The sequence below is a fragment of the Anolis carolinensis genome, unplaced genomic scaffold (assembly GCF_035594765.1).
Source record: "Anolis carolinensis isolate JA03-04 unplaced genomic scaffold, rAnoCar3.1.pri scaffold_15, whole genome shotgun sequence".
Lineage (NCBI taxonomy): Eukaryota > Metazoa > Chordata > Lepidosauria > Squamata > Dactyloidae > Anolis > Anolis carolinensis.
The window spans coordinates 3,644,467-3,662,477 of NW_026943826.1; the positions used below are offsets into that span (position 1 = coordinate 3,644,467).

At 40.7% G+C, this 18,011-nt stretch overlaps 1 protein-coding gene across 2 annotated transcripts in view; it reads left to right on the forward strand.

The window, feature by feature from the left end:
- rcc2 (regulator of chromosome condensation 2) overlaps nt 1-18,011 on the forward strand; it is a 42,106-nt gene that overhangs the window by 11,372 nt on the left and 12,723 nt on the right. For both annotated transcript variants that reach the window (XM_062965552.1, XM_062965553.1), the window contains exons 3-7: nt 1,561-1,654; nt 2,754-2,897; nt 4,682-4,813; nt 8,980-9,068; nt 14,140-14,254. In XM_062965552.1, the coding sequence (XP_062821622.1) occupies nt 1,561-1,654; nt 2,754-2,897; nt 4,682-4,813; nt 8,980-9,068; nt 14,140-14,254 (574 nt within the window). The remainder of the gene's footprint in view (nt 1-1,560; nt 1,655-2,753; nt 2,898-4,681; nt 4,814-8,979; nt 9,069-14,139; nt 14,255-18,011) is intronic.

An 18,011-nucleotide genomic window follows, 5' to 3' on the forward strand; every position in this document is an offset into this window, starting at 1 on the left:
AGAGGATTTGCCAGACTTTGATGATGGGAATACTTTGTTGGGAGGTGTTAGCTGGCCCTGATTGTTTCCTGTGTGGAATTCCCCTGTTTATTTACTATCCTGGTTTTAGAGATTATATTGTTCTGCATTATTCTATCCCAGTAATTATTTCATATTAAAGAAGAATCTCACTTATCCAACATTCGCTTATACAATGTTCTGGATTATCCAACGCAGTCTGCCTTTTCATAATCAATGGTTTTGTAGTCAGTGTTTTAAATTCATTGTGATATTTTAGTGGTAAATTTGTAAATACAGTACAGTAGAGTCTCACTTATCCAACATAAACGGGCCGGCAGAACATTGGATAAGCGAATATGTTGGATAATGAGGAATTAAGGATAACCCTATTAAACATCAAATTAAGTTATGATTTTACAAATTAAGCACCAAAACATCATGTTAGACAACAAATTTGTCAGAAAAAGTAGTTCAGTACACAGTAATGCTATATAGTAATTACTGTATTTATGAATTTAGCACCAAAATATCACGATATATTGAAAGCATTGACTACAAAAATGCGTTGGATAATCCAGAACGTTGGATAAGCGAGTGTTGGATAAGTGAGACTCTACTGTAAATACTACATAGCATTACTGCACATGGAACTACTTTTTCTGTCAAATTTGTTGTATAATATGATGTTTTGGTGCTTAATTTGTATAACAATTACCTAATTTGATGTTTAATTGGCTTTTCCTGAATCCCTTCTTATTATCCAACATATTCACTTATCCTGCCGGCCTGTTTACGTTGGATAAGTGAGACTCTAGTGTATATTTCTAATCTTAAATTATCTGCTCAGAACTGGATTATATGAGGCCCCTTCTTCACAGCTGTATAAAATGCCCACTGAAGTGGATTATATGGCAGTGTGGAGTCAAGATAATCCAGTGCAAAGCAGATAATATAAGATTATAAATGGGTTATATAGCTGTGTGGAAGGGCCTTTAGTCTACACTGCCATATAATCCAGTGCAAATTAGATAATCTGTGGAAGAAGCCTAAGTGAGGCCTAAATCTGCCTGTCCCCGAACTGAACCCTGGCTGTGCCTTGGTTGCTAGGCAACCAAGTGGGCAGAGATTAGCCCTCTAAACTGGCAGCAATTGGATAAAAAAAATTATTGCTCTCCCTCTAATTAGGACTTTATTTTTCTTTTCTTTTTGTTGTATCAACCTTGAGGCATGGATGATGGGTTGTGTTGTCAAATTTTGAGGTTGGGGGGCCTGTACTTTTGTTGTTTTGTGAATTGCCGTGATGCCATCACTCTTTTATATATATAGATTATAATATACGATATTATAATATTATACTATTGTATATATTATATACAATATTATAATATACTACAGTAAAGTCTCACTCAAATGTGGACTTACTGGGTCTGCATGTCAAGTGTGATTCAGATCCATCATGGTTTGGGTTCATAGTGCGCTCTGGATGTAGGTAAACTATAAATCCCTCCAAAGACCGTGAAATCCTTTGATAATATATGTTTGTTTTGCATCCCATTCTAGAAGCTGGAAGGCTCCAAATTCAAGGGTCAGCTGTTGATATTCGGCGCGACCAACTGGGACTTGATCGGACGCAAAGAAGTGCCTAAGCAGCAAGGTGGGTGCGCCGCGTCTCCCCAAACCGACAAAAAGGACCTTCTGTTGTGTACGTCTTTGTAAATGGGATCTTTGGTGTGGCGCAACTGGTTAGTAGCCAGATGCAATAAATCACTACGAGATTGGGTCGGATTGAGCTCCCGACCATAATAGCCTAGCTTGCTGTTGACCTAAGCAGCTCGAAAAACAGTTGAGTAGAAAATTCTAGGTACCACTTTATGTGGGGAGGCTAATTTAACTTGATTTACGACACCGTAAAAACTGCCAGCAGCGTGTGGAAAGGAATGAGGAAGTATTTCATGAAGGACTCGGTGTCACAAGTGGACGGTAAAATCGAACATACCCTCATGAAGCTGGAAAACCTAAATTGCCTCTGTTGTCTGTCTATAGACAAATTCTAGGTACCGCTTTATGTGGGGAGGCTAATTTAACTTAATTTACGACACCATTAAAAACTGCCAGCAGCGTGTGGAAAGGAATGAGGAAATACTCCATGAAGGACTCGTTGTCACAAGTGGACGATGAAATCGAGCATAACCTCATGAAGCTGGAAAACCTAAATTGCCTCTGTTGTCTGTCTATAGACAAATTCTAGGTACCACTTTATGTGGGGAGGCTAATTTAACTTAATTTACGACACCATTAAAAACTGCCAGCAGCGTGTGGAAAGGAATGAGGAAATACTCCATGAAGGACTCGGTGTCACAACTGGATGGTGAAGTGGACGATGAAATTGAGTATACCCTCATGAAGCTGGAAAACTTAAATTGCCTCTGTTGTCTGTCTATAGACAAATTCTAGGTACCGCTTTATGTGGGGAGGCTAATTTAACTTAATTTACGACACCATAAAAACTCCCAGCAGCATGTGGAAAGGAATGAGGAAGTACTCCATGAAGGACGCGGTGTCACAAGTGGATGGTGAAGTGGACGATGAAATCGAGCATACCCTCATGAAGCTAGAAAACCTAAATTGCCTCTGTTGTCTGTCTATATATTTTGTATGTCTAATAATGGTGTTGAATGTTTGCATTGTGAGTCAGAATATAAGGGCAGAATATAAATACTGTAAATAAATTAAATTTCCCCCCCTCCCCACAGCCGCCTACCGCAACCTGGGCCAGAACCTATGGGGACCCCACAGGTACGGTTGCCTTTCGGGGGTCCAGGTCCGGACGGTGGTTTCGGGCCCTTGTGCTGCTCACAGCCTCCTCATCACCACCGAAGGCAAGCTCTGGAGCTGGGGTGAGTGGCCTCCTTGTTCTCACCGTGGTTCTTGTTTTATGGAATGGGTCTAATCTATATATATAAAAGGGTATTGAAATTTCGGCCTAGGACAAAACAACAAAACTACACATCCCAGAAACACTAAACTTGGCAGCACAACCCGTCATCCATGCCTCTACGTTCATACAACAAAAAGAAAAGAAAAATTAAGTCCTAATTAGAGGGAGGGGAGTAATTGTTTTTATCCAGTTGCTGCCACTTAGAAGGCTAAGCTCTGCCCACTTGGTCTCCTAGCAACCCACTCAGCCCAGGGGACAGGTAGAGTTAGGCCTCACTTAGGCCTCTTCCACACTGCCTATAAAATACAGATTATCAGATTTGGATTATATGGCAGTGTAGACTCAAGGCCCTTCCACACAGCTATATAACCCATTTATAATCTTATATTATCTGCTTTGAACTGGATTATCTTGACTCCACACTGCCATATAATCCACTTCAGTGTGCAGTCGGACACAACTGGACTTAATGTCAGGAGAAAACCTTGACCCTTTACCTTAACTACCACCAATTCCTCAATACTTTTTTTCCCATACCACCAGACTTTGCCACAGCAACGCGTGGCCGGGCACAGCTAGTATATATATATATGGGAGGCGGTCTATATCTATATATATAAAAATGTAATGTGGTGCTTTCGTATGGAGTAAACAACAAAACCACTGAACCCAACCACACCAAATTTGGCCACAAAAGACATAGTCATCCAATCTATGCCTTTCAATCGAATAAACCCTAGAAGTATAAAGTCCTATGTATATATATATGTGTGTGTGTGTATGTGTGTATATATATAAATGTAATGTATGTTTTTCTGATGGAGTTAACAGAACCACTGAACCAAATCACACCAAATTTGGCCACAAAAGACATAGTCATCCAATCTATGGCTTTCAATTAAAAAAAACCTAGAAAAATAAAGTCAAAATTTCAGAGGACAAAGAAGAGCCGTTCTCCCCCTGGCTGCCAGTCAGAAGGGTAGTCATAGCAACCCCCTCAGCCACAATGGTGCCCAGCCAGGGTTCACTTATGCCAGCTAACACCTCCCAACAAAGGATTCCCTCAGGCAGGAAGCAGCCAGGCTTTAAAGCTGAAAGGCCATTACATGCTAATCATTCTGGCTAATTGCAGCATTCATATTTGTCTCCAACAGACAAAAGGAACATCCAGAAATATTGGATATTCATAAGTTTTAGGAAATAACATATATTAACTAACAGCAATTCCTCAATACTTTATTTCCCGTATCACCACACTTCGCCACAGCAACACGTGGCCGGGCACAGCTAGTGTATATATATGTTGTTATTATTAATAACTAGCTTGGGTACCCAGCGTTGCCCGGGCTATTAGAAGAAGTCATTTTCTTATTTGTAAGGTAAACTACAACTCCCACTTATGCACAGAATGCATATGGTTGTGGGTGAACTACAACTCACACCATGCCAGGTTGACCCCAGTCCTTAAAGTTTGTGATGTTGGGCACATTTGCCCCGGATGTATCATCATTGGGTTTGAGTGTGCTCTCTGGCTGTAGGGTAAACTACAACTCCCACTCTGGTGAGTGAGTTCCCTCCAACACCTTCAGTATGTTTTTGCATTTACGTAACTCTTTTGGCTTGTGCATTGCATATTTTAAAATTGTCGTGAGCCACCTTGGATCCTCCAGAGGAAAAGCGGCATAGGCATAGAAATTCCTGAAACAAATAAATAAGTAATATTATGTTTCTCTGGCTTCCCAGGGCGCAATGACAAAGGCCAGCTCGGCCACGGAGACACCAAGCGAGTGGACGCCCCGAAGCCCGTCGACCTCCTGAGCAACGAAACCATCGTTTTGGCCGCCTGCGGACGGAACCACACGCTGACCCTGACAGGTAGGCCTACCAATGGCTCGCATTTGCCCCGTCTCACCTGAGCCCTCCTTTTTCCTGCCTTTCTTCATCATCATTGGGATGGGCTTGCCAGGAAAACCTAACGGCAGGGACTCCAATTTAAAATTTATTAATATAAAATAATAATAAAAATAATACCAGTACAAGAAAACCACACTACAAACTAGAGCTGACAACAAAACATTGCATGGAAAGTTCCTTGACAAAATTGAAGGAAAAGCTGATAAGGAGAAGACCTGGCTCTGGCTCACGAATGGGACCATGAAGAAGGAGACAGAAGGCCTGATCCTTGCAGCCCAGGAGCAAGCCATCAGGACAAAGGAAATTCAGGCCAAGATCGAAAAATCAGCTGATGACCCAAAATGCAGACTCTGCAAGGAAGCCGACGAAACCATTGATCATATCCTCAGCTGCTGTAAGAAAATTGCACAGGCTACAAACAGAGGCACAACTATGTGGCCCAAATGATTCATTGGAACTTATGCCTCAAGTACCACCTCCCAGCAGCAAAGAACTGGTGGGATCACAAACCTGCAAAAGTCTTGGAAAATGAGCACGCAAAGATACTTCCGAATCCAGGCTGATATGACGCCTCAGGGCAGCGTGAGCACTGGGAACCAGACACGGAGGCCAATAAACAATCTAATATCTTTATTAAAGAAATAAAGGAGACAAAAATAAGCAGAGTATATAGTCCAGCAATAGTCCTTTCAGAAAAGGTCAAATATAGTCAAGTAATGTGAAAGTAGATGTCCAGTATTAGAGTTCAAAGTTTTAAATCCGATAACCGAAACACACTCAAACTTCTAGGCTGTTTGAGTGGGGATTATAGCAAGGTCTGTTAAAGAGTTCCAGGTTTCAATTCCGAGGCTAGGATACAAGGCAAGGCAAAGTTAGTCGTGGTAGAGCTGAATCGCTGTCCAGGCTTGGCAGGGAGACGAGATGCAACGCCCAGTCTACTCGAGAGTAGCGCGCCGCCGAAACTAGAGTCAATGTGATTTCCTCAACTGACACGTTGACACTGCAAAGGTCAGTCTGTGCCCAGAACTTTTATGGGACTACAATCTCCCCTCAAGCCAGGTGTCTGAACACACTTTCCCAAGGAAAAGTGGACTAAAGTCAACAACTTGCCAGATGCAACCCTCCCGGGAAACTCTCAAGGGAACTGGCTTAATTAGTGCTTGCTTTCTCCACTAATCTAGCGCTTTTTCTCTTATTCTGCTTCTCCGAGCGAGATGTTTCCCAAAACAATCTTCGATCAAAAGGAGCGCTCTCTGGAGAACCAGGCTCTGTCTCAAGGGCCTTTGTAATTAACTGTGGGCTAAAACTGTCAACAGGGGACATCTGGAAGGGAGCAGAATCTTGCGGAATCGGCACAAACCCCATATCTTCTTCGGTCTGATCCATAATGGCGACGGGGTCATGACTCGAGGGTCTCTGAGACACTACAGCTGACAAAGTTCTGGAACACAACACACCAGACATCACAGTTGTGGAGAAGAAAAAGGTTTGGATCACTGATGTCGCCATCCCAGGTGACAGTCGCATTGACGAAAAACAACAGGAAAAACTCAGCCGCTCTCAGGACCTCAAGATTGAACTTCAAAGACTCTGGCAGAAACCAGTGCAGGTGGTCCCGGTGGTGATGGGCACACTGGGTGCCGTGCCAAAAGATCTCAGCCGGCATTTGGAAACAATAGACACTGACAAAATTACGATCTGCCAACTGCAAAAGGCCACCCAACTGGGATCTGCACGCATCATCCGAAAATACATCACACAGTCCTAGACACTTGGGAAGTGTTCTACTTGTGGTTTTGTGATATGAAATTCAGCATATCTATCTTGTTTGCTGTGCCATAATATTATAATAATAATAATAATAATAATAATAATAATAATAATAATAATAATAAAGTATTATCAGCAGTATTATATTTATTATATTAGTATTATTATGTTACAATGTTATTACATATTGCAGTTTCCCAAGTTACTCCTGACACGAAAAAAATAGTATTACAGTAGAGTCTCACTTATCCAACATAAACGGGCTGGCAGAACGTTGGATAAGCGAAAATGTTGGATAATAAGGAGGGGTTAAGGAAAAGCCTATTAAACATCACATTCTGTTATGATTTTACAAATTAAGCACCAAAACATCATGTTTTACAACAAATAGACAGAAAAAGCAGTTCAATACACGGCAATATTATGTATGTACTGTATTTATGAATTTAGCACTAAAAGATCGCAATGTATTGAAAACATTGACTACAGAAACATTGACTACTAACAAATTGACTACAAATAAAGATAGAATTGCATAAAATGAACTTACAGTAACTACATTTTTGGAAATTAAATCTATAAAAAGTTCAGTCCTTGCCGCCTAGAGAAACAGCTGTGGATCCGGATGGGAGGCAGACTGTGTTGGATAATCCAGAACGTTGGATAAGCGAATGTTGGATAAGTGAGACTCTACTGGATTTTGTATTAATTAGAATATATTATTAATTATTAATATGTATATATAATAGATTATATTATAAGCATAGCACAAAATTAGTATTATATATTATTACGGTAGAGTCTACTTATCCAACATTCTGGATTATCCAACACAGTCTGCCTTTTAGTAGTCAATGTTTTTGTAGTCAATGTTTTCAATATATTGTAATATTTTTGTGCTAAATTCGCAAATAATTACTACATAAGCATTACTGTGTATTGAACTATTTTTTCAGTCAAATTTGTTGAAGGACATGTTTTGGTGCTTAATTTGTAAATCATAATGTAATTTGATGTTTAATAGGCTTTTCCTTAATCCCTCCTTATTATCCAACATATTTGCCTATCCAACGTTCTGCCGGCCCATTTACGTTGGATGAGTGAGACTCTACTGTAAATAATATTGATAATTATATTATATTATTATATACATTATAGTATTATATTATTAGTAGTATTATTATATTATTATTTTATTATTTTATATAGTATTACTAGCTGTGCCCAGCCACGCGTTGCTGTGGCAAAGTGGTGGTGGTATTGGTTAAAAATTGTTGTGTAATTTTTATTTGACGTTATTTGTATTTTTTAATTAATTTTATTGTAAGTTATCTTTTTATTTATTATATTTTATTATTTTCTCGTATTATTTTTAGTTATTTTCTGTTATTATAGTATTTAATTGTATTAATTTTTAAGAGTTTTTAATTATTTTTTTGTGTTTTTTATTATTTTTTATTGGGTTGCTAGGAGACCAAGTTGGAGGAGCTTAGCCTTCAAACTGGCAGCAATTGGATAAAAGCAATAATTCCTCTCTCTCTCTAATTAGGACTTTATTTTTCTTTTCTTTTTGTTGTATCAACCTAGAGGCATGGATGATGGGTTGTGTCGTCAAATTTCGAGGTTGAGGGGCCTGTAGTTTTGTTGTTTTGTGGGTCGCCGTGATGCCATCACTCTTTTATATATATAGATAGACTAGCTGTGCCCGGCCACGCATTGCTGTGGCGTTGTCTGGTGGTGTTGGTGAGAAATTGTTGAGGTAGTGGTGGTATTGAATGTCTGTTGTATAGTTGTCTTTATGTTTAGTATGCACACTGAAGTGGATTATATGGCAGTGTGGAGTCAAGATAATCCAGTTCAAAGCAGATAATATAAGATTCTAAATGGGTTATATAGCTGTGTGGAAGGGCCTTGAGTCTACACTGCCATATAATCCAGTTCAAATCTGATAATCTGTGGAAGAGGCCTAAGTGAGGCCTAACTGTGCCTGTCCCCTGGGCTGAGTAGGTTGCTAGGAGACCAAGTGGGTGGAGCTTAGCCTTCAAACTGGCAGCAATTGGATAAAAACTATTATTCCTCTCCCTGTAATTAGGACTTTATTTTTCTTTTCTTTTTGTTGTATCAACCTAGAGCCGTGAATGATGGGTTGTGTTGTCAAATTTCGAGGTTGGGGGGGCCTGTAGTTTTGTTGTTTTGTGGGTCGCCGTGATGCCATCACTCTTTTATATATATAGATTATATTACAATGTTATTATTTCTATAAGTGTTGCCATAATTGACAAGTGACTTAACGGTACACAACCGGAAAGTAAGAAAGTTACGGGAGGTTTACTTTCCCTGCTGTCTTTCGATTCAAGAGAACGGTTCTGTGTTCGCCTTCGGAGAAAACAAGATGGGACAGCTGGGCCTCGGCAACCAGACCGACGCGGTCCCCAGCCCCACTCAGGTAAGGCATTGAAAGTATTGTTGTTTAGCTGGCCCTGGTTGTTTCCTTTCTGGAATTCCCAATTTCCCTGTTTTCAGAGTGTTGCTCTTTATTTACTGTTCTGGTTTTAGAGATTATATTGTTCTGTATTATTCTACCACAGTAATTATTTCATGTTATATATATAATCTTATATTATCTGCTTAGAATATAAATACTGTAAATAAATAAATAGAAGTGGATTGTATGAGGCCCTTTCTACACAGCTGTATAAAATCCACACTGAAGTGGATTATATGGCAGTGTGGACTCAAGATAATCCAGTTCAAAGCAGATACTGTGGGTTATCTGCCTTGGCATTCTGGGTAATATAGCTGTGTGGAAGGGCCTTGAGTCTACACTGCCATATAATCCAGTTCAAATCAGATAATCTGTGGAAGAAGTCTAAGTGAGGCCTAAATCTGCCTGTCCCCTGGGCTGAGTGGGTTGCTAGATAGATAGATCAATAGATAGATAGATAGATAGATAGATAGATAGATAGATAGATAGATAGATAGATAGATGAGTAAGTAGATAGAAGGATAAATAGGCAGATATATAGGTAGGTAGGTAGATGGATGGATGAATTAATGAATTAATGAGTAGGTAGATAGAAGGATGAATAGATAGATAGATAGATAGATCAATAGATAGATAGATAGATAGATAGATCAATTGATAGATAGATAGATAGATAGATAGATAGATAGATAGATAGATAGATAGATAGATGAGTAAGTAGATAGAAGGATAAATAGGCAGATATGTAGGTAGGTAGGTAGATGGATGGATGAATTAATGAGTAGGTAGATAGAAGGATGAATAGATAGATAGATAGATAGATAGATAGATAGATAGATAGATAGATAGAATAAATGATGGTGAGATAGATACCCCGTTTCCCGTAAAATAAGACATCCCCAGAAAATAAGACCTAGTAGAGGTTTTGCTGAATTGCTAAATATAAGGCCTCCCCCGAAAGTAAGACCTATCAAAGTTTTTGTTTGGAAGCATGCCCAACGAACAGAACACCAGAGCATGCAGGATCGGTAAATGTACGTACCATAAAGTGTTGTACATGGAAATATTGGTAGTAACAAGAAATTATTGATAGGATTCACAGTTTGTTTGGTTATGCTGGTTTATGATGACTATTACTGTACAGTATATAATAAATGTTCATTTTTTTTGGTTCAACAATAAATGTGAATTCATCTTCATGGAAAAATAACACATCCCCTGAAAATAAGACCTAGAGCATCTTTGGGAGCAAAAATTAATATAAGAGACTGTCTTATTTTCAGAGAAACACCGTAATCTGTATTTAATAGGCAGTGTGGATCAGACCCAAGTGCACTGCCTCTGCCCTGGGTGCCATTTTGGCTAAGGGAGTTGCTAGGACACGAAGGGAGCGGAGCCTACCTTTCTGACTGGCAGTCAGGGGGAGAAAGGCTCTTCCTCATCCTCTGGTATTTGGACTATTTTTCTAGGTTTTTTATTGAAAGACATATTTTGGATGACTATGTCTTTTGTGGCCAAATTTGATGTGATTGGGTTCAGTGGTTTTGTTGTTTACTCCATAGTAAAATGCCACATTACATATATATATATATATATATATATATATATATATATATATATATATATATATAAAAGCTTTGCCCGGCCACGCGTTGCTGTGGCTTATGCTTTCAGAGTGTTGCTCTTTATTTACTGTCCTGATTTTAGAGATTATATTGCTCTGTATTATTATATCACGGTGATTATTACGTATTATATTTATAATCTTAGATTATCTGCTTAGAACTGGATTATATAAAATGTACACTGAAGTGGATTATATGGCAGTGTGGAGTCAAGACAATCCAGTGCAAAGCAGATAATATAAGAATAGAAATGGGTTATATAGCTGTCTGGAAGGGCCTTGAGTCTACACTGCCATATAATCCAGTTAAAACCTGATAATCTGTATTTTATAGGCAGTGTGGAAGAGGCCTAAGTGAGGCCTAACTCTGCCTGTCCCCTGGGCTGAATGGGTTCCTAGGAGACCAAGTGGGCGGAGTGTAGCCTTCTAACTGGCAGCAATGGGATAAAAACAATTATTTTTCTTCGTGTACTCTGTGAATGCACACTAATGGAGAGACTGCACCTGCGCAGACTCCAACGGATAGTCTTCCAAGCTAAAGTTTGAAATTTGGCGGTAACCCCGCCCCTCTCCCCAGAGGGTATAAGAGGCGCCCTCCGCGCTCACTCCCCAGTTCCTTTTTTTCCGCCGCAAAGCTCACTTCGGACTCTTCGTTCCTATGTCGACTACGCGTTTCAAGCGGTGCACTCAATGTGCCGCTAAAATTCCAGATTCCGACGGCCACGCTAAGTGCCTTTTCTGCCTCGGCGAAAGTCACGTCGTCGGTACCTGCCGTTTTTGCCTGGCCTTTACAGCTCAGGCCCGAAGAAATAGGGCTGCGAGACTTCGAGCAGCTCTCTACGAGAAGACTCTTGCTCCTGAAGTTTCTACTTCCACTTCGGCCTTGATGGCGTCTACGCCTACTCCGTCGGTATCGTCCAAGGCCTCTAAGACCTCGAGGGCTAAACCAACCAAACCGCCCTGCACGGTGACTACAGCCACTGTTTCGACCCGGTCGGGCAAAATGGGTCCCTCATCGACTTCGAGTTCTGTGGCTTCGGCCATTTCTACTCGATCCCGTCTAGCTTCGCCGCCATCTTCTTCCGCCATGAAAATTGCCTTTGAGAGGGCGCAGGAGGAATCCAGACGAGCCCAATCTGACTCGGCAGCTGTGTGCCTGATTCCACCGACGCCGGGAAAATCGTTAAGGGTCGCGTTGAAGCAACCTCCAGCCAAGAGGCGAATGATTCAGAGGTCTTCTTCGTTCTTCCTCAGCTTCTTCTAAGAAGGATGTCCCCTCTTCCGTGGCCTCCTCCAGGAGATCCTCCCCTATCCAACTGGTGCAACGCCTCCGATCTTCTTCTCATGGTCAGTCCTCGGATGCGGACGCTCAAGTCTCTCCCAACCGGTCAGTCAGGACAGTTATTAAAGTTCCTCAGCCAGCGCCATCGCGCCCTCAGGCTCGACAAGAACTTTTCCCTCCGGCTCAAACACCTGAGAGGGGTAGACAGATGACGCGCCTCGCTCGTGCCGTCCAGGCCTCTACTTCCAAGGACATTCGTCCACAGCCCGCTGCTGCTCTTGAGGTGATACCTCAACAGGACTCTGCCCTTGTTTCTCCTCCTCGGTCCCCTCAAGGGGCCGAGGAGGATGACCTCGATGTCGAACACCCCGAGTCGATCCTCTCGGCCTCAGTCGTCTCCCTCAGTCGTCTCCCTCGGCCTCGACCTCTCTCCACCTCACGACGCCTACGAGGTCGACCCACCCTCCCCGACGGATAATATCCGGGCTTTCTCCGACCAAATGGTTAGAATGGCAGACGCTCTGGGGATGGAAATTAAACAAACCTCAAAAGCCGTCACCGACCCCGTCTTCAAGAGGGTCCAGGCTCAAGCCCCGCCAGCCACTTTGCTGCCTTTTCTTCCTTACCTCCTGGACGTAATCCAGGCATCCTGGAAGACCCCATCTTCGATACCTCCAACCTCTAAAAAAATAGAGGCCTGGTACCGAACCGATGATGAAGCCTTGGAATGGCTCAAGCATCACCCCGATCCGAACTCCATGGTGGTGAAGGCCTCCCAATCCTCGGGTCGACAGTCTAACTCTCCTGCCGACAGGGAGGGTAAGAGATTTGATGCAGTAGGCCGGAAGCTCTTTGTTGTGCCCTTTGCACAACTAAAACTTGTGCGCCAGCTGCGACCATACCTCGAGAAGTCTGATCTGACCAGGGTGGTCCATGCCTTAGTTACCTCTAGACTGGACTATTGCAATGCGCTCTACGTGGGGCTGCCTTTGAAGACGGCCCGGAAATTACAACTAGTACAGCGCTCGGCAGCCAGGCTTCTAACTGGAGCGAATTACACGGCACGTTCAACGCCTCTGTTTAAGGAGCTCCACTGGCTGCCGTTTACTTTCCGGGCCCAATTCAAGGTGCAGGTTATCACCTACAAAGCCCTAAACGGTTTGGGACCCACCTACCTTAGAGACCGCATCTCCCCCTACGAACCCGCACGTTCTCTTCACTCGTCGGGGGGAGGCCCTCCTCTCGCTCCCACCACCCTTGCAGTCGCGGTTGGTGGGGACGAGAGAGAGAGAGGGCCTTCTCCGTCGTGGCCCCCATCCCGGCTTTGGAACTCGCTTCCTAGAGAGATCAGGCAGGACCCTACCCTCCTCTCCTTCCGGAAGAGCTTAAAAACCTGGCTGTTTCAAAAGGCCCCTCCTCTCGCTCCCACCACCCTCGCAGTCGCGGTTGGTGGGGACGAGAGAGAGAGAGGGCCTTCTCCGTCGTGGCCCCCCCCGCTTTGGAACTCGCTCCCTAGAGAGATCAGGCAGGCCCCTACCCTCCTCTCCTTCCGGAAGAGCTTAAAAACCTGGCTGTTTCAAAAGGCCTTCGATGTTTAGTTATTGCTGGATTGATCTATCTGTCCATTTTATAATAGCCCCATTCTTGAGGTGTTGCCAATGCTATATTGCACTTTGTCCATTTTAACTGTGAAATTACCTTGCCCATTTCGGCCCATTTCGGCACATGTTGCACGTTGCCTGGGTTCTATGAATTAGTCTCCAGTGTTAATATTGTATGTTTTATGTTGATTTTAACGATTGTTTTTACTGTAATTGATGTTTTTATTGGATAACTGTTTTATTGCTGTGTTTTGATATTTGATTGTTTTATCGGGCAAGGCCCCATGTAAGCCGCCCCGAGTCCCTTCGGGGGAGATGGGGCGGGGTATAAAAATAAAGTTATTATTATTATTATTATTATTATTATTATTATTATTATTATTAAGCTCTACTCCGGTGCTCTCCTCCTGTGCCGCATGGCAAACTACGGAGCCTGTATGGGCAAAGGTGCATGTTTTGAATGTTTGGGAGGATAGTTTGTCTTTATTCCATGGAGAAAAATAATAAAACTTCTGCATTTCTTAGATCATGTACAACGGTCAGCCGATTACCAAGGTGGCCTGCGGGGCCGAATTCAGCATGGTCATGGATTGCAAGGGAAACCTCTATTCGTTCGGATGTCCCGAGTATGGCCAATTAGGTACGCTGTCTTAGTATTATGATTTTATCATTATTATATTATTCTTGTATTAAATTATTTTATTTTTTATTTATAGTATTATTTTACCATTATTATTTTATTTTATTATAGCATTATTATTATTATTATTATTATTATTATTAATATCCTGAGTCTCTTTGCCTGGAAAGGCCTATGTTTTAATATCTCAACCACTGGAATTATATGATGATGATAATGCTTAATATCCTGATACTCCTTGCCTGGAAAGGCCTAAGTTTTAATATCCCAAACACTGAATTTATATTATTATTATTATTATTATTATTATTATTATTATTATTATTATTATTACTACTACTACTACTACTACTACTAACAGCAGAAACCACTTTAAAAGGCCTCAATCCCTCCCATAACATCATTTCTTACACACCTGCTTCTCCTCTCCTTATCTCTAAGCCTCTGGGAAAAGCGAGTCTGTCTTTGTTGCTGCTTCTCTTCTCACTGAATTTATATTATTACAGTAGAGTCTCACTTATCCAACGTAAATGAGCCAGCAGAACATTGAATAAGTGAATATGTTGGATAATAAGGAGGGATTAAGGAAAAGCCTATTAAACATCAAATTAGGTTATGATTTTACAAGTTAAGCACCAAAACTTCATGTTATACAACAAATTTGACAGAAAAGGTAGTTCAATACGCAGTAATGTTATGTTGTAATTACTGTATTTACGAATTTAGCACCAAAATATCACAATATATTGAAAATATTGACTACTAAAAGGCAGACTGCATTGGATAATCCAGAATGTTGGATAAGCGAATGTTGGATAAGTGAGACTCTACTGTACTTTGCCTGGAAAGGCCTAAGTTTTAATATCTTGACCACTGAATTTATATTATTACTACTACTACTACTACTAACAGAAGGAACCACTTTAAAAGGCCTCAATCCCTCCCATAACATCATTTCCCACACACCTGCTTCTCCTCTCCTTATCTCTTAGCCTCTGGGAAAAGCGAGTCTGTCTTTGTTGCCTGCCCTGTCTCCGCAGTTTCAAGCTCCTTGATCTAGAAAAAGATTTGTCTCCCATATTTCTCTAAATTTTAATATCTCGACCACTGCAATTATATGATGATGATAATTCTTAATATCCTAATACAGTTTGCCTGGAAAGGCCTAAGTTTTAATATCTCGACCTCTGAAGTTATATTATCATTATTATTACTACTACCAGCAGGAACCACTTTAAAAGGCCTCAATCCCTCCCATAACATCGTTTCTTACACACCTGCTTCTCCTCTCCTTATCTCTTAAGCCTCTGGGAAAAACGAGTCTGTCTTTGTTGCATGCCCTGTCTCTGCAGTTCCAAGCGCCTTGACCTAGACGAGTGGTTCTCAACCTGGGGTCCTCAGATGTTTTTGGCCTACAGCTCCCAGAAATCCCAACCAGTTTACAAGCTGTTAGGATTTCTGGGAGGTGAAGGCCAGAAACATCTGGGGACCCGAGGTTGACCTAGACCAGTGATGGCCAACCTATGACACGCGTGTCAGCACTGACACACCTAGCCATTTTTGCTGACACACTGCCGCATGCAGATTGATTGGATGACTTATGTCTTTTGTGGCCAAATTTGGTGTGATTTGGTCCAGTGGTTTTCTTGTTTATTCCATGGGAATTACGCACATTTTATTATATCACTAGCTGTGCCCGGCCACGCGTTGCTGTGGCTAGGACTTTATTTTTCTTTTCTTTTAGTTGTATGAATGTAGAGGCATGGATGAGAGGTTGTGCTGTCAATTTTTGATGTTGTGGGGCATTTAGTTTAGTTGTTTTGTCCGGTGCCGTGATTCCATTACCCTTTTATATATATAGATTCTATTATTGTTGTAATATATTATTATATTATTACTATTACGGTAGAGTCTCACTTATCCAAGCCTCACTTATCCAAGCCTCTGGATAATCCAAGCCATTTTTGTAGTCAATGTTTTCAATATATTGTGATATTTTGGTGCTAAATTCGTAAATACAGTAATTACAACATAACATTACTGCGTATTGAACTACCTTTTCTGTCAAATTTGTTGTCTAACATGAAGTTTTGGTGCTTAATTTGTAAAATCATAACCTAATTTGATGTTTAATAGGCTTTTCCTTAATCTCTCCTTATTATCCAAGTTATTCACTTATCCAAGCTTCTGCTGGCCCGTTTAGCTTGGATAAGTGAGACTCTACTGTATATTATTATTATTATTTATTTATTTATTTGCGACATTTATATACCGCCCTTCTCACCCCGAAGGGGACTCGGGGCGGTTTACAAGTATATATACATACAATATATTATATTATACAACTATATTGCAATATTATTAGTAATATTGCATGTAATATAAATATACAATTATAATAGTGAATTATAATTATTACATTGTATTACAACATAATATTATTATTAATATTAATATTATATATATTCATGTGTGTGTGTGCATGTGCATATATTATATATAATATTATATATATTATATATTATATTATATTCATTATTCATGTCTACATTGAAACTATAATAGAGAGAAACTGCAAGAGGTACCATAGATTGTTGTACATGGAAATAATGGTAGTAAATAGTTTTTGATTTATTAAATACAGTTTATATTACAATTATACATTTTTGTTATTTAAACCATACATATTGTGAAATTATGGTTTTTTCTGAAAGTGACACACCACCCAAGTCATGCTAGGTTTTTTAGGTGAATTTTGACACACCAAGTGCAAAAGGTTGCCCATCATTGACCTAGACAAACATTTATTTACATCATTTATATTCCGCCTGTACAGAACTGATGTGGCAGGGAATGGAATCCCTTTTGAATCCCTCCGCTTGCCACCAATATGTACAGAGGTGAGGTGTCTGACAGGAATGTGTGACAGAGATGGAATCCCTCTGATCCTACACACATACACAGATACCACCAATTAATAAAGATGTTTTATGAGAGATGATGTTAATTAATTATTTGGTTGACTATCTTCTTCGCTGCCACCAATGGAGGAGACGTCAGGCAGATGGCACTGGTTCTTTCAAGCTTTCTCTATTTGTTTTACTTCAGATGTTGATGTTGCTTAACTTAATATAAGAGTCTGACAGAGGCTTAGTTAGAATAAAAACAAAACAAGTTTATTGCAGGTACAGAGCTTGATGGTTTCATATAACTTGTTAAAGGCACTTCGCTTAATGGTTACAAACGGATATGAGGTGGTCAAACTTTCAAAATATTTCTTTCTCTAGATTACACTAAACCTTGATCCTCCTGGATCCCCTGGGATTAATTTTCCCTAATCCACAGGCTCTATAAATGACCCTAGACAAGTCACCTAACTTGCCTAGTCTGGTCCAACTTAGATCTGACTCAAATCCTTCTATTTGAGCCAACCTGATTCTCCTCACAAGAATCAGATCCTCCACTGTGACTAGAAAATCACAGACCGCCTAAAATAATTCTCTTTATTTTAGACCTGACTCAAACTCTTCTATTTGAGCCACCCTGATCCTTTACACAAGAATCAGTTCCTTCCCTGTGAATGGAAATCACAGACTGCCTGGGTTTTAAAACATTCCCCCTTTTCCTTTCCAAGCGGCGGTTGGCTCCGCCCCTGTTGCTATGGTAACCTGCCTTAAGATGGCTACCTTCCCCCATACATCATCAACTCAAATACTCACCATTTTAAACTTAGCCAAACCTGACTGTTCAAACAAAA